General features: G+C 45.1%; 1 protein-coding gene across 1 annotated transcript in view; it reads right to left on the bottom strand.

The window, feature by feature from the left end:
- The window catches only part of LOC126248816 (sodium-dependent transporter bedraggled), a 777,714-nt gene that overhangs the window by 83,109 nt on the left and 678,364 nt on the right, over positions 1 to 16,241 (bottom strand). The window contains exon 9 of the mRNA XM_049950225.1: positions 13,634 to 13,773. Within this exon, the coding sequence (XP_049806182.1) occupies positions 13,634 to 13,773 (140 nt within the window). The remainder of the gene's footprint in view (positions 1 to 13,633; positions 13,774 to 16,241) is intronic.

Below are 16,241 nucleotides of genomic sequence, written 5' to 3'. Positions count from 1 at the left end.
TATTAGCGACAGTAGATATTACTTAAGGAGAGACGGAAGATAAATGAGCTCAAAAAATCGATTTTTAGATTTTTACGTGTTTGAGATGCCCGCTATTTCCTACATAAAACAGTTTTTGTTTCATATAAGTACGACAATTTTTTCGTGTGATGGTTTTCCTGACGCTTTGTGCGATCTTTTTTTTTTTTTTTTTTTTTGCACCATGCAGTGATAATGCACAATTTTCTTTTATTCCTTGAACGTTATTTCCTGTTTCTCTTGTTTTATTGTATCAAATGGTTCAAATGGCTCTGAGCACTATGGGACTCAACATCTGTGGTCATCAGTCCCCTAGAACTTAGAACTACTTAAACCTAACTAACCTAAGGACATCACACATATCCATGCCCGAGGCAGGATTCGAACCAGCGACCGTAGCGGCCACGCGGTTCCAGACTGATGCGCCTAGAACCGCACGGCCACACCGGACGGCCTTTTATTGTATCAAGGTTTCCTAACATGTATCTACTATAGATACTCATCGTTCCGATAGTGTTTGCTATTGTTTTCGAGCGCTGTTGGTTGTACTCAGTGAAGCTTGTTACGAGTGAATTAGGGGTTGATGGTTTCGCACATTTTCATAAAAATGTCGCGAATAAAGAAATTCTCACCTAAATTAAAATTCTGAGGAAATAAATACGTAAAGATAAATGAGGTTAGTGGACCAAAGGAACCAAGAATGTCAGACGTAAAGATAATCAGCACCTCAAGAAAGAAACGGCAGTGTCTTCAAGAAGTTTCCTCCCAGTCAGCTTATGGACTCGGTTGGAAATGTTGTGGTGAACCTGTGATTTCATTTCCAAAAATACTGTGTGCTGAATATGTGGTGGCGACGTATCCTTGGGACAGAATCAATGTCCTTGCAAAGGGATAGTGTCACACCTGACCACAAAATGTGATGGTGCTGCTGTAACAATGACATCAGAAGTGGCAAATAATATTTTTTACGAGAATAACATAAGGCTAGTTCATGGTCTCAAATCCATTGGTAAAGGGATGGAGGCAGGCAAACATTTGTGTGCGTTACTTAGCAAAAATGGTTCAAATGGTTCTGAGCACTATGGGGTTTAACAGCTGAGGTCATCAGTCCCCTAGAACTTAGAACTACTTAAACCTAACTAACCTAAGGGCATCACACACATCCATGCCCGAGGCAGGATTCGAACCTGCGACCGTAGCGGTCGCGCGGTTCCAGACTGAAGCGCCTAAAACCGCTCTGCCACTCCGGTCGACGTTACTTAACATTCCAAATTCATCTGCAAAATTTATTTCTTATTATAAAATTATTGGAACAGCTGTTGCTGAAGTTTGTAACATCACAATGAAGGAAACAGCTGAAGAAGCACTCCAGGAACACCGCCCCTGTTGCTTTGTTTATGTTGAAGCCATGTGTTATATGTTCAACGAAAAGGCTTTCGACCGCCTATGGCACAGGAGTGGAGTAAACGTTCTGTTCACTAGAAGACCGAAGCAACTGCGCAAACACCGAACTGCAGACCAATAACTCTACATGCACGCCCTAACATCTATGGCCAAGCACACGCAAATCATCGGTACAGGGGAGCCCCTGTTAATCAGACGCCATTACTGGATATCCAGCTGGAATACACTGCCGAATAATTGGCACCACGCAGGGAAGCAGTACCGTACACTACATGCAGACAAGCTCCACACCCTCCCCCCCTCCCCCCACCACACACACACAGTGAGATGATCTATGGCCGATCTCCCACAAATATATAACGATTCTGATTGTTCCAGGAATGCAGCAGCTGCAGCAAACTCTGATACATCGCCATCGCCTGCCGCGGTAATGATGCATGATACCCATACTAACAAACCCAACCTTGCATGAACTATTGCAGCTAGTAAGCCACTACTGCTCTTACTACCCATCCCACTGTCGCAGAAGTTTCTTTCCCACGGCACGAGCCTTGGCACTTTTTTCCCTATGCTCTTCAAATCGCTACGGTCAGTCACATTCAGGTTGCTGCTGCCTCGAAGTGTAGCGGTGGCGGAGAATATGGCGTGTAGCATGGGACACCTCAGGTGTCGCTTGTTTTGCCCACGAGCTCTGCCACCGAGGTTCAAAATGGTTCAAATGGCTCTGAGCACTATGGGACTTTACATCTCAGGTCATCAGTCCCCTAGAACTGAGAACTACTTAAACCTAACTAACCTAAGGACATCACACACATCCATGCCCGAGGCAGGATTCAAACCTGCGACCGTAGCGGTCGCGCGGTTCCAGACTGAAGCGTCTAGAACCGCTCGACCACACCGGCCGGCTCCGCCACCGAGGCACCTCCTAGTGCATCCGTGGATCCGTTCTCACAGCAGGGTGAGCCGGCCGAGGTGGCCGTGCGGTTCTAGGCGCCACAGTCTGGAGCCTAGCGACCGCTACGGTCGCAGGTTCGCATCCTGCCTCGGGCATGGATGTGTGTGATGTCCTTAGGTTAGTTAAGTTTAATTAGTTCTAAGTTCTAGGCCTGATGACCTCAGAAGTTAAGTCGCATAGCGCTCAGAGCCATTTGAACCAGTTTGAACAGCAGGGTGAGTGGCGGGTGGTAACGAGAGGCGGAGGGCCAATGTGGAGACTGGCTACTTGGCTTCGCCCATTCACCATGTGAGTGGACAGATGGCCGCTCCTTCAGCAGGGTCCCAGCGGCCACACACGGGGAGGTGTTTACTAGTTATAGGGAGCTACACCGTTAGGCGCGTTATGGAGCCCCTTAGGCGATAGCGTTCACAAATGGAAAGAAAGCCAATGTGCACTCGGTATGTCTGCCTGGGGGCCTCATCCGAGGTGTGGAGGCGGCCTTGCCTGCGGCTATCGTGGGTGCAGGGCTCTGTCGTCTGCAAGTTGTAGCTCATGTCTGTACCAGCGACGCCTGTCGCATGGCTTCTGATGCCATCCTCACTTCGTGAAGGCGGCTGAGGAGGTGGTGAAGACTGCTAGCCTTGCGTGTGGGGCGCAAGCAGAGCTAACAGTTTTCATCATTGTTCCCAGAGTTTATCGGGTCCTTTGGTTTGGAGCCGAGTGGAGGTTCTCAACCAAAGGCTTTGTTGACTTTGTGACGGACTTGGCTGCAGATTTCTAGACCTGCGTTATCGTCTGGGATGCACTGCACGAAGCCGGCCGAGGTGGCCGAGCGGTTCTAGGCGCTACAGTCTGGAACTGCGCGACCGCTACGGTCGCAGGTTCGAATCCTGCCTCGGGCATGGATGAGTGTGATGTCCTTAGGTTAGTTAGGTTTAAGTAGTTCTAAGTTCTGGGGGACTGATGACCTCAGAAGTTAAGTCCCATAGTGCTCAGAGCCATTTGAACCATTTTTGCACTGCACAAAGGAAGCAGCTACTCGGGTAGCAGAGAACTTGTGGAGGGCACATGAGGGTTGACTAGGCTAGGCAGTAGCTTGAGGTACTCTGATGAACACTCGCCAGTCTATATGCAGCAAGGGAAGTCACACGACGTTCAGAATAAGAACACTTTGACTGTCAAAACTTTATCAGTAAACTATTGAAGTATTTGTAATAAAGTTCCCGAATTAACTGTCCTCCAGGGAAGTTCTCACGCACAAATTATTCTTGGGACCGAGCGCTGACTGAAAACCGAGGTGAAAAGGTCCCAGATATTAAGCGAGTCATGGAACATATATCGGAAAGATAGATTAGAGGCCATAGGAGGGGAAGAGTTCATTGCAGTTGCCAAAAATATTGTCTCTATTGAGGCCCAAGTTGAGTGTGACAGCGAAGTTATCTGGCCATATGTAACAGGCGTAGGTGAAACCAAGTTAAATTTTAAATGTTTTTACCGGTTACCCGATTCCGCTGTGACAGTTCTAGAGTTATTCAAAGAAAGTCTAAAGTCAATAGCGCGTAAATACCCAGTGGATCCAATACGAGTTGGAGATGACTTTAACCCACGACTTTAGAATTTTAGAACATGTTTCTTGCTCGCGTATCATGTCATTTCTGGAAACCCAGAATCGACTTTGTAGGAATCAACATGGATTCCGGAAACTGCGATCGTGTGAGACCCAACTCGCTTTATTTGTTCATGAGACCCAGAAAATATTAGATACAGGCTCCCAGGTAGATGCTATTTTCCTTGACTTCCGGCCCGCATCTCGTGGTCGTGCGGTAGCGTTCTCGCTTCCCACGCCCGGGTTCCCGGGTTCGATTCCCGGCGGGGTCAGGGATTTTCTCTGCCTCGTGATGGCTGGGTGTTGTGTGCTGTCCTTAGGTTAGTTAGGTTTAAGTAGTTCTAAGTTCTAGGGGACTTATGACCACAGCAGTTGAGTCCCATAGTGCTCAGAGCCATTTGAACCATTTGAACCTTGACTTCCGGAAGGCGTTCGATACAGTTCCGCCCTGTCGCCTGATAAAGTAAGAGCCTACGGAATGTCAGACCAGCTGTGTGGCTGGATTGAAGAGTTTTTAGCAAACAGAACACAGCATGTTGTTATCAATGGAGAGACGTCTACAGACGTTAAAGTAACCTCTGGCGTGCCACAGGGGAGTGTTATGGGACCATTGCTTTTCACAATATATATAAATGACCTAGTAGATAGTGTCGGAAGTTCCATGCAGATTTTCGCGGATGATGCTGTAGTATACAGAGAAGTTGCAGCATTACAAAATTGTAGCGAAATGCAGGAAGATCTGCAGCGCATAGGCACTTGGTTTAGGGAGTGGCAACTGACCCTTAACATAGACAAATGTAATGTATTGCGAATACGTAGAAAGAAGGATCCTTTATTGTATTATATGAAAGCGGAACAAACACTGGTAGCAGTTACTTCTGTAAAATATCTGGGAGTATGCGTGCGGAACGATTTGAAGTGGAATGATCATATAAAATTAATTGTTGGTAAGGCGGGTACCAGGTTGAGATTCATTGGGAGAGTCCTTAGAAAATGTAGTCCATCAACAAAGGAGGTGGCTTACAAAACACTCGTTCGACGTATACTTGAGTATTGCTCATCAGTGTGGGATCCGTACCAGATCGGGTTGACGGAGGAGATAGAGAAGATCCAAAGAAGAGCTGCGCGTTTCGTCACAGGGTTATTTGGTAAGCGTTACGGAAATGTTTAGCAAACTCAAGTGGCAGACTCATCAAGACAGGCGCTCTGCATCGCATTGTAGCTTGCTGTCCAGGCTTCGAGAGGGTGCGTTTCTGGATGAGGTATCGAATATATTGCTTCCCCCTACTTATACCTCCCGAGGAGATCACGAATGTAAAATTAGAGAGATTCGAGCGCGAACGGAGGCTTTCCGGCAGTCGTTCTTCCCGCGAACCATATGCGACTGGAACAGAAAAGGGTGGTAATGACAGTGTCACGTAAAGTGCCCTCCGCCACACACCGTTGGGTGGCTTGCGGAGTATAAATGTAGAATGTAGATGTAGATGTAGAGTATAGAGTGGGATGTCTGTGGCTTCATTGTGGGGGTACGAACACGTTTTCTAAAACCGGTCGTGAACAGCTAGTTCAGCAGCCCAAACCAGTGGAATCGTGTTAGACCTTGTAGCTACTAATAGGTCGGACCTTATCAACAATGTCAGAAGAAAAACGGGGATTAGTGATCATTATGTCATTATAGCAATTATGATTACGAAAGTTAACAAATCAGTCAAGAAGGCTAGAACAGTGTTTCTGTTAGATAGAGCAGATAAGAAGTTGTTAGCATGTCACTTAGGACATTGAACTGACGTCACTTAGTTCCAGTAAGATGGATGTAGAGGAATTATGGCCAAAGTTTAAGCAGATTATAAATCGTGGTCTGGAGAGTTACGTGCATAGTATGTGGATAAAAATGGAAAAGATCCACCACGGTTTAATAATGTAATTCGAAAGATGCTGAGGAATCAGAGGCTGTCGCACTCGGTTGAAAAGTTCGTGCATTTGTGAAAAGATCTATGCGCATGGTATTCAACAGCTACCACCGTCGCACCTTAGCAGAAGATCTGGCGGAGAATCCGAGAAAATTCTGGTCCTATGTAAAATCGCTAAGTGCGTCTAAGGCTTCCATTAAGTCAGTTGTTGACTAGTCTGCTGTGGCAGTTTCAGATAGCAAAACGAAAGCCGAAAATTTAAATTTCGCACTCACAAAATCGTTCACACGTGAGAATCGTGCAAACATACTGTCATTTGATCATCTGACAGATTCCTGTATTGATTACATGGTAATAAGCAACCCTGGCGTACAGAAACAAATGGTTCAAATGGCTCTGAGCACTATGGGACTCAACTGCTGTGGTCATAAGTCCCCTAGAACTTAGAACTACTTAAACCTAACTAACCTAAGGACATCACACACATCCATGCCCGAGGCAGGATTCGAACCTGCGACCGTAGTGGTCGTGCGGTTCCAGACTGTAGCGCCTTTAACCGCTCGTCCACTCCGGCCGGCGTACAGAAACAATTGAAAGTTTTGAAACCAAATAAATCACCAGGTCTGCATGGAATCCCAGTTCGGTTTTACAAAGGGTACTCTACGGCGTTAGCCCCTTACCTAACCTGCATTTACCGTGAATCTCTCGCTCAGCACAAAGTCCGAAATGATTGGAAGAAACGCAGGTGACTCCAGTATATAGGAAGGGTAAAAGAAAGGACCCGCAAAGTTATAGACCAATATCCCTAACGCTTGCTGCAGAATCCTTGAACATATTCTCAGTTCGAATATAAAAAACTTCCTGGAGACTGAGAAGCTTATGTGCGTGAACCAGCATGGTTTCATAAAGCATCGCTCGTGCGAAACTCAGCTTGCCCTTTTCTCACATGATATACTGCGAACTATGGATGAAGGGAAACAGGCAGATTCCATATTCCTGGATTTCTGGAAAGCATTTCACATAGTGCCACACTGCAGGGTGTTAACGAGGGTTAGAGCATATGGAATAAGTTAACAGAAATGTGAGTGGCTCGAAGACTTCTTAAGTATTAGAACCGAGTATGTTATCATCGACGGCGAGTGTTTATCAGTGCAAGGGTATCGTCAGGCGTGTCTGAGGGAAATGTGATAGGACCGCTGCTGTTCTCTGTTTACATAAATGATTTGGCGGACAAAAATGGTTCAAATGGCTCCGAGTACTATGGGACTTAACATCTGAGGTCATGAGTCCCCTAAAACTTAGAACTACTTAAACCTAACTAACCTAAGAACTTCACATACAGCCATGCCCGAGGCAGGATTCGAACCTGCGACCGTAGCGGTCGCGCGGTTCCAGACCGAAGCGCCTAGAACCGCTCGCCCACACCGGCCGGCATTTGGCGGACAGAGTGGGCAGAAATCTGCGCTTGTTTGCTGATGATGATGTGGTGTACGGTAAGGTGTCGAAGTTGAGTGACTGTAGGGAGATTCAGGTCGACCAAGACAGAATTTAAAGTTGGTGCGACGAATAGCAGCTAGCTCTGAACGTGGAAAAATGTAAGTTAAGGCGGATGAATAGGAAGAACAAACCTGTAATACTCGGAGTATTACTAGTGCAGCCCGCAGCTCGTGGTCGTGCGGTAGCGTTCTCGCTTCCCACGCCCGGGTTCCCGGGTTCGATTCCCGGCGGGGTCAGGGATTTTCTCTGCCTCGTGATGGCTGGGTGTTGTGTGATGTCCTTAGGTTAGTTAGGTTTAAGTAGTTCTAAGTTCTAGGGGACTGATGACCATAGATGTTAAGTCCCATAGTGCTCAGAGCCATTTGAACCATTACTAGTGTCCTGCTTGACACAGTCGCGTCGTTTAAATATCTGGCCATAACACAGCAAAGCGTTATGAAATGAAACGAGCAGGTGAGAACTGTGGCAGGGAAGACGAATGGTCGACTTCGGTTTATTGGGGGAATTTTAGGAAAGAGTGGTTCACCTGTAAAGGAGATCGCATATGGGACACTGGTGCGACTTATTCTTGAGTACTGCTCGAGTGCTTGGGATTCGTACGAGATCAGATTGAAGGAAGACATCGAAGCTATTCAGAGGCAGCCTGCTAGATTTGTTACCGGTAGCTTTGAATAACACATAAGTGTTACAGAGATGCTTCGGGAACTCAAGTTGGAATCCCTGGATGGAAGGCGATTTTTTTTTTTTTTTTTTTTTGAGAAACACTGTTGTGAAAATTTAGAGAACTGGCATTTGAAGCTGACTGCCAAACGATTCTATTGCCGCCAACATACAAATCATGTAAGGGCCATCAAGATACGATAAGAGAAATTAGGGCTGATGTAGAGGTATACAGACAGTCGTTTCTCCCTCGCTCTATTTACAAGTGGAACAGGAAAGGAAATGAATAGTAGTGGTACAGGTTTCCCTCCGCCACGCACCGTGCGGTGGCTTACGGAGTATCTATAGAGATGTAGAAACAATCTGGATACTAAGAAAAGAAAGGTGTGCAACAGAGAACTGTTTTGCGTCAATCGAATTTTTCGAAGAGATCGTATGCAAACACGTAATGATTTTTTCATTTCCTACTTTTCAGTAATGGCGCAAAAACTGCATTTTTTGAGTAAGCAACATAGTGAATTCTGAGTGACTGCGTCGTCCGCCTTGTAACGTAGCAAATTATTACGCGTTGTCATCCTTTATTGAAAGTGTGGAGCCGGGAGGAGAACAGATTTTGGTTTTCATGCTGGCACAGCTGACGCTGGCTACTAGGCAGTGCGACCCGCGTACTTTCTTGTCACTGCGTGCAATGCGTTACACATACTCTACAAACTGAATAAATACTATATAACATCAATCGATCTTTTTCATACTTGGTATACCAAATAGTGTGAATAACACAACTACACTATTAAAATTTCGAATAAATGGTTCAAATGGCTCTGAGCACTATGGGACTTAACACCTGAGGTCATCAGTCCCCTAGACTTAGAACTACTTAAACCTAACTAACCGAAGGACAGCACACACATCCATGCCCTAGGCAGGATTCGAACCTGCGACCGTAGCAGCAGCGCGGTTCCGGACTGAAGCGCCTAGAACCGCTCGGCAATAACGGCTGGCCGGCTTCAAATCAATAACTTCAATAGTTTCGGAGATATAAATTTTTACTTACAATTCATCATAACGGTGCTGGCATTGTGAAACTGAGTTAGGGACTGTAATGTATTCATCTATGTGACTCTTCATGCTTTCCCGACGGATCTGTTATAAATACACTTCTAGGGTTTGCCGGCGGATCGTATGGTGTAATTTGCACAATATTTCATCGATGCAACTGCTCGCCTATAATATTTGGGCTCAATTCCCGATAGACCTAGAGCCACTGTAGAAGGCGAAGGCTATTCCGGACAGCGTTAGCAGAGGTGTTTTGTTTTCCTGAGGGTTGTTTGTGATGGCTAAACAGTGATGCTTCATAAGACCCACCGTTCATCCGCCACAGGCAAAGCAGCAAACGTGTCAAGCTTCTTGAGGGATGCCGAAGTTCTCTGTAAGTACCACGAATTGTCCACAAGAAAATGACATGAGTTTTACTTTGCTTCATTTAAACCATTCAATTGTCACACTGTTTGTGTTTTGAGATTCTAATGTACGCTTTCATTTTATTATTGTGTGATTTCTTTATTAATGAAACAGGTTAAATCAAGTTTCAAGACATAAAGAATAAATGGAAATTTTTAATTTAGGAAATACACTGTTCAACAGCTTACATTTTGAACAAAATCTGAAGTAGTCATAGTACAACTGAAGAAGCAAGTCGAAAAAGGCATTATGTAAAGAACAGGCTGGTCTGTAAAGGGTGATGGAGGTCATAAAAAGTTTAAAAAATGGTGAAAACTATTGTTCATTGGGAGAAGCCATAATTGGCATGCCGTTTTTAACTCCGGATTTTTTGTGAAATTTTTGTCAATCTTAGAACTCAAACTAATATCCTATTGTGTATCAAGAATATAATAAACTTCGCAATGTACATAATAGCGCAGAATTTTAATACGCAGTACATAGATCAGAAACGTATTCACACTTTGTTTAATTACATTCTCAATGATGATACTGAGATGCTGGTTTCAGCGCGGCCCACACATGACGAGTTGTCTCTTGGGAGTCCACAGACCGCCCGGCTGCACACTGCGGCTGTTCACAGATTCCTTATCTCTGTTGTGTCACATTCTTACACCTCATTGGACAAAGAGAGCTTCATCTCAGATTCAAGACAAGTCGAAACCTTGCTGACAAACAAAAGCTGGACGAAGCGAAAGTGAGAGTAAGCAGAGGAATAAGAGAAGCGTTCAATGACGCTGAAAGCATAATTTTGTCAATCGATGTGAATAAAAGCACTAAGAGCTTTTGGTCCTATCCAAAATCAGTAAGCGATTCGAAATCATTTATCCATACACTCAGAGACCATACTGGCAGCGAAACAGAAGACAACAGAGAGAGGACCGAAACACTGAAGTCGTTCTTCAGAAATTGTTTTACCGTGGAAGTTCGTAACACAGACTCCTCTTTCAATCATCGCACGAACGTCCAAATGGCGTAAACTGAGATAATCGATCGCGGAATAGAAAAACAACTACGAGTACAATCGCTTAGCAGTGGAAAGGCATCAGGGCCAGATGAGATACGTGTAATATTGTACAAAGATTATGCGAAAGAACTCGTTCCCCTTCTACACGTTATACCCCACAAATCTAGAGGCTGTAAATTCAACGTAATATTTAAGGACTTAAGTTGGAACGAATACATAAATAATGTCGTGGGTAAAGCGAAACAAAGACTACGATTTATTATCAGAACACTGAGAAAACGCAACAGGTCTACTGAAGAGATTGCGTACACTACGCTTGTACGTCCTCTTTTGGAGTGATGCTGTACGGTGTAGCATCCGCATGAGAAAGGATTGACAGAGAACATCGAAAAAGTTCAAATAAGTGTGGCTCGTTTTGTATTATCGCGAAATAGGGGAGAGATTGCCAGGTATATAGTACGTTAACTGGGGTGGCAATCATTAAAGCAAAGGCGTTTTTTCGTTGCGACATTGTCTTCTCGTGGAATTTCAATCACCAGCTTTCTCCTCAGAGCGTCAAAAATATTTTGTTGGCGCACACCTATATAGGGAGGAATGATCATCAAAATAAATTAAGAGAAATCAGAGCTGACACAGAAAGATTTACGTATTCGTTTTTCCCGCACGCTGTTCGAGAGTGGAACGGTAGAGAAATAGCTTGAAGGTGGTCCTACGAACTCTCTGCAAGGCCCTTAACTGCAGAGTAATGATGTAGATGTGGATGTAGATGTAGATGAGCAGTAATTGTCTGGCTGACTCCAGCTACACAGTGTAGATATCGACCAAAACACCAGAGAAAATGCGCATCAATCTTAAGAGCAACACCATTTATGTGGAAGAAGAACTGCATTGTTTTTTTCTCTCTCTCTGTATTTCACATCAGCAACGTGTGTTAACCTCTCCGTATCCCCACTGTGGATAAGCTATTTGATGTGTGGACGAGTGAGAAATTGGATGTGAATTTGTAACTGGGGAATAAGGCTAGTTTTGTCTTATTCTTTCTCTGCTGTGGCTAGATTACTTTCAGTTGAATTTTATTTTCAAACCTGGTTTGTGGCCTTATGTCACTACAGACAATGTGTGTCCTGCTCTCTTTAGAAGCACATCTTGCAACTGGTGAAGTAAAACACACGGTGGGAAGCTGCGGAAATTTTCACTGCATTGTGTGTTCAGACTTTGTCTAGTGCATTTCAGTGGGAACAAGGCAAGAATCGTTTTGGCGTTTTGCTAGTTTGCTGGCTCACTCCCGATCGTAGCGCCTCCTGAGCACTTGACAACTGGCCCCATGCCCCACCCTGTGAAGATGCGCATGTCACACGGCGGATGGCGCAGATTTATAAAAAGTTGAAATGCAGCTCTCTGGCCGTTTATACATGGAGAGTAAGACGTGCTCTCACGAGATCATCTAATATAAATTCCTTTTCGGTTAGGATCCATTAATTAACTCAGATTTCAATGGAGGTGATCATTCCATTATTTAAAGTCAAGCATCAGGAGAATAAACGCTCTTTCGTGGCATGTGAAACCATGATTTGTGGCCGTGACCTGTGGCTTTTCTGTGCGCGAAGTGTGAGTCTGATCTCGTCGTTCAAATCCTAATCCCAACGAATAATCAATGCGTTCGCACCTTAGTAGAATAAATACCAGGATCGACATCCACTTTTGCATGTGCCAATGTTTACCAATTAATCTATGTTTTTGATGGATGGAACTGAAAATGGCTGGCCATCTACGATAGAACTATACGTTAAATACCGATCATTATGAATACTTACAAGCCAAGGGAGAGGCTGGTAATTTGGGAGTTGTCAGAATTATTGGAATTCTTGCCAGCATGGCGAACTTGGTTCCTGGCTATCGTCTACCACTACCACTGCGAAACCCGACAATTGACATGCTGACCCCGTGAGGATATGGGATAAAGGCCATGAAAAAGAAGACTTCTTACTCTACATATAACAACGGGCATAATAGTAATTTAGTGTGGCTAATGGCCTGGTTTACGCCTTTTCAGTAGGCCAGTACTTTGGCGAATAGCGTGTCCCTAACCCACTGGGGAAAGTGGACTTACAGTTTAATGTGGAATCAGAACCACTTCTCGCTCCTGGTGGATCTTTAGAGCACTGACAGGTGAAGGCTAGGTTAAAGGTAGACTGAAAAATTTCCGTGGATCGACGGGGATACGATCCTGCAACCTTTCGGTTGCTAGGCTCGCGCTTAGCAACTTTTCCATTTTTATTTTTTATTTTTATTTTTTGTAAATGACGAACTAAAAGTATGCACAAATTACACTGGGTAAAATAAAATGTAGTTCTTAATACTTGAAAAAAAAAAAGACATCTTTTTCTGACGAGGAAGAGAGAGGCCAGGAATAGAAAATAAAATAACTGCATTCGCAACAAAACTATTGATGTATTCTAATTAAATAATGGTAACTTTCTGTCGTTAATAGCCTCGAAATACTACATGCTTCATCTTATAAATAAATAAAAATGAATTTCCTTTTTTTGGAAATTGGTGAAGATACTACACCCACTTATTTGATGAGATTACAACGAAGTTGTTCCCCCTCTAGAAAAAGTATCTCATTTGTAGTAAACAATACCAGAACGCAGAAGCAAGAGAACAGGGAACTTAACGAGAGCAAAGCTTTTCAATTCGTATGAATAGTTGCTATTAGTTTTCCTCGTTTGCCTTCTTCTATTTTTCACAAGCAAATATGTCATTTATGCAAAACAGCTGTAATAATGTAAGATACTCTTTTGCGACTTTTTCTATCTCATTGTGTCGATTACCTAGGGACTGGCGTGATAGTAAGCACTAGCCGGGATTACTCGATCACTACACACAGCATGTTGCCAAATGTTTCGCTACTGTTCTCATCCTTCACAATTCAGAAACATTCCTCTTCAAAGTAGGCCAAGTATAGCATCTCGGTCCTGAATAATATACAAGGCTGTACGTCCGAACATCCACAGAGCTGCTTTTTGTTTAATGACAGGGTATCGCGTGCGGTCAGACCGCATCACTCCGCGAACATTCACATAACGTGCATGCATCCTACAAATTATGGCTAGTCGTGAGCCCAGACTTACCGCCGAACTGGACGCTGAAGACGGCGAAGCGGCTGATGTTGAAGAGGCCGAGCGTGCAGCCCAGGGTGGCGAACATGCAGCTCAGCCCGTGTGGCCAGCAGCCCTGGCCGCTGCTGCGCCCACCTCTGCCAGACCCAGTCCTACAACATCAACTTCTTATTATTTATCTGCTTCAAAATCTTAACCTCTACTTACAAAAGTTTTCATTTAATAATCAAAAACGAAGAAAAAGACTCATTCTTAACGACAACAGAAGTGGTTAGGACAGCCGCCGATCCGTGAGGGAGAGGTGGGGGGAGGCGGTTATGCGGGTCACGGCCACCTCCCTCCATAGAAAAATTTAGTAGAATTGTTAAAGTTTTCACATACAGCAATTTCCAAATTTTGCACATAGCTTTATGAGAATAAAGAGGCTCGAAAAGTAACTGTCCCGAAAATGGCAAGAAATTGTAGAACTTACAAGTTACGTTTCTCACCGTGAACTTCCGAGTTGCTTGCATGATAGCCAGCTCCCACGGATGAGCTTGTAGAGAAGATGCTAGTCAGGTAAGGACGCACATTCACAAGCGGTCAGTAATATCGGATGATCAAAAAGTCAGTATAAAATTGAAAACTGAATAAATCTCGGAATAATGTAGATAGAGAGGTACAAATTGACACACATGCTTGGAATGACACGGAGTTTTATTAGAACCAAAAAATACAAAAGTTCAAAAAATGTCCGACAAATGGCGCTTCATCTGATCAGAATACCAATAATTAGCATAACAAAATAAGACAAAGCAAAGATGATGTTCTTTGCAGGAAATGTTCAATATGTTCACCATCATTCCTCAACAATAGCTGTAATCGAGGAATAATGTTGTGAACAGCACTGTAAAGCATGTCCGGAGTTATGGTGAGGTATTGGCGTCAGATGTCTTTCAGCATCCCTAGAGATGTCGGTCGATCACGATACACTTGCGACTTCAGGTAACCCCAAAGCCAATAATCGCACGGGCTGAGGCCTAGGGACCTGGGAGACCAAGCATGACGAAAGTGGCGGATGATCACACGATCATCACCAAACGACGCGCGCAAGAGATCTTTCACGTGTCTAGCAATATGGGGTGGTTCTAATAAAACCCCATGTCATTCCAAGCATGTGTCAATTTTTACCTCTCTATCTACATCATTCTGTGGTTTATTGAGTTTTCAAATTGATACTGACTTTTTGATCACCCGGTATATCTGACACGGTTCGTGAATATGTGGGTACGATGGGTAATAGTTTACAAGGAGTGAGGCAATGTGATGTGCTTTCAGTATGAAGACGGTAGGAACTTTCTATCAAGTTTCGTGATCGTTTGGTTTGGCCGAAGAATTAGGGAGACGCCATATTAGATTTCGTCGCTTTTAGTTGAAGATTCTATGTGGTTAGTTTTACATTGTAAAATACATCCTATCAATATACACTCCTGGAAATTGAAATAAGAACACCGTGAATTCATTGTCCCTGGAAGGGGAAACTTTATTGACACATTCCTGGGGTCAGATACATCACATGATCACACTGACAGAACCACAGGCACATAGACACAGGCAACAGAGCATGCACAATGTCGGCAATAGTACAGTGTATATCCACCTTTCGCAGCAATGCAGGCTGCTATTCTCCCATGGAGACGATCGTAGAGATGCTGGATGTAGTCCTGTGGAACGGCTTGCCATGCCATTTCCACCTGGCGCCTCAGTTGGACCAGCGTTCGTGCTGGACGTGCAGACCGCGTGAGACGACGCTTCATCCAGTCCCAAACATGCTCAATGGGGGACAGATCCGGAGATCTTGCTGGCCAGGGTAGTTGACTTACACCTTCTAGAGCACGTTGGGTGGCACGGGATACATGCGGACGTGCATTGTCCTGTTGGAACAGCAAGTTCCCTTGCCGGTCTAGGAATGGTAGAACGATGGGTTCGATGACGGTTTGGATGTACCGTGCACTATTCAGTGTCCCCTCGACGATCACCAGTGGTGTACGGCCAGTGTAGGAGATCGCTCCCCACACCATGATGCCGGGTGTTGGCCCTGTGTGCCTCGGTCGTATGCAGTCCTGATTGTGGCGCTCACCTGCACGGCGCCAAACACGCATACGACCATCATTGGCACCAAGGCAGAAGCGACTCTCATCGCTGAAGACGACACGTCTCCATTCGTCCCTCCATTCACGCCTGTCGCGACACCACTGGAGGCGGGCTGCACGATGTTGGGGCGTGAGCGGAAGACGGCCTAACGGTGTGCGGGACCGTAGCCCAGCTTCATGGAGACGGTTGCGAATGGTCCTCGCCGATACCCCAGGAGCAACAGTGTCCCTAATTTGCTGGGAAGTGGCGGTGCGGTCCCCTACGGCACTGCGTAGGATCCTACGGTCTTGGCGTGCATCCGTGCGTCGCTGCGGTCCGGTCCCAGGTCGACGGGCACGTGCACCTTCCGCCGACCACTGGCGACAACATCGATGTACTGTGGAGACCTCATGCCCCACGTGTTGTGCACTTCGGCGGTACGTCCACCCGGCCTCCCGCATGCCCACTATACGCCCTCGCTCAAAGTCCGTCAACGGCACATACGGTT

The sequence above is a fragment of the Schistocerca nitens genome, chromosome 3, assembly GCF_023898315.1.
Source record: "Schistocerca nitens isolate TAMUIC-IGC-003100 chromosome 3, iqSchNite1.1, whole genome shotgun sequence".
Taxonomy (NCBI): Eukaryota; Metazoa; Arthropoda; class Insecta; order Orthoptera; family Acrididae; genus Schistocerca; species Schistocerca nitens.
Note: the sequence above shows the minus strand (reverse complement) of the source record. Positions and strands in the feature narration are given on the sequence as shown.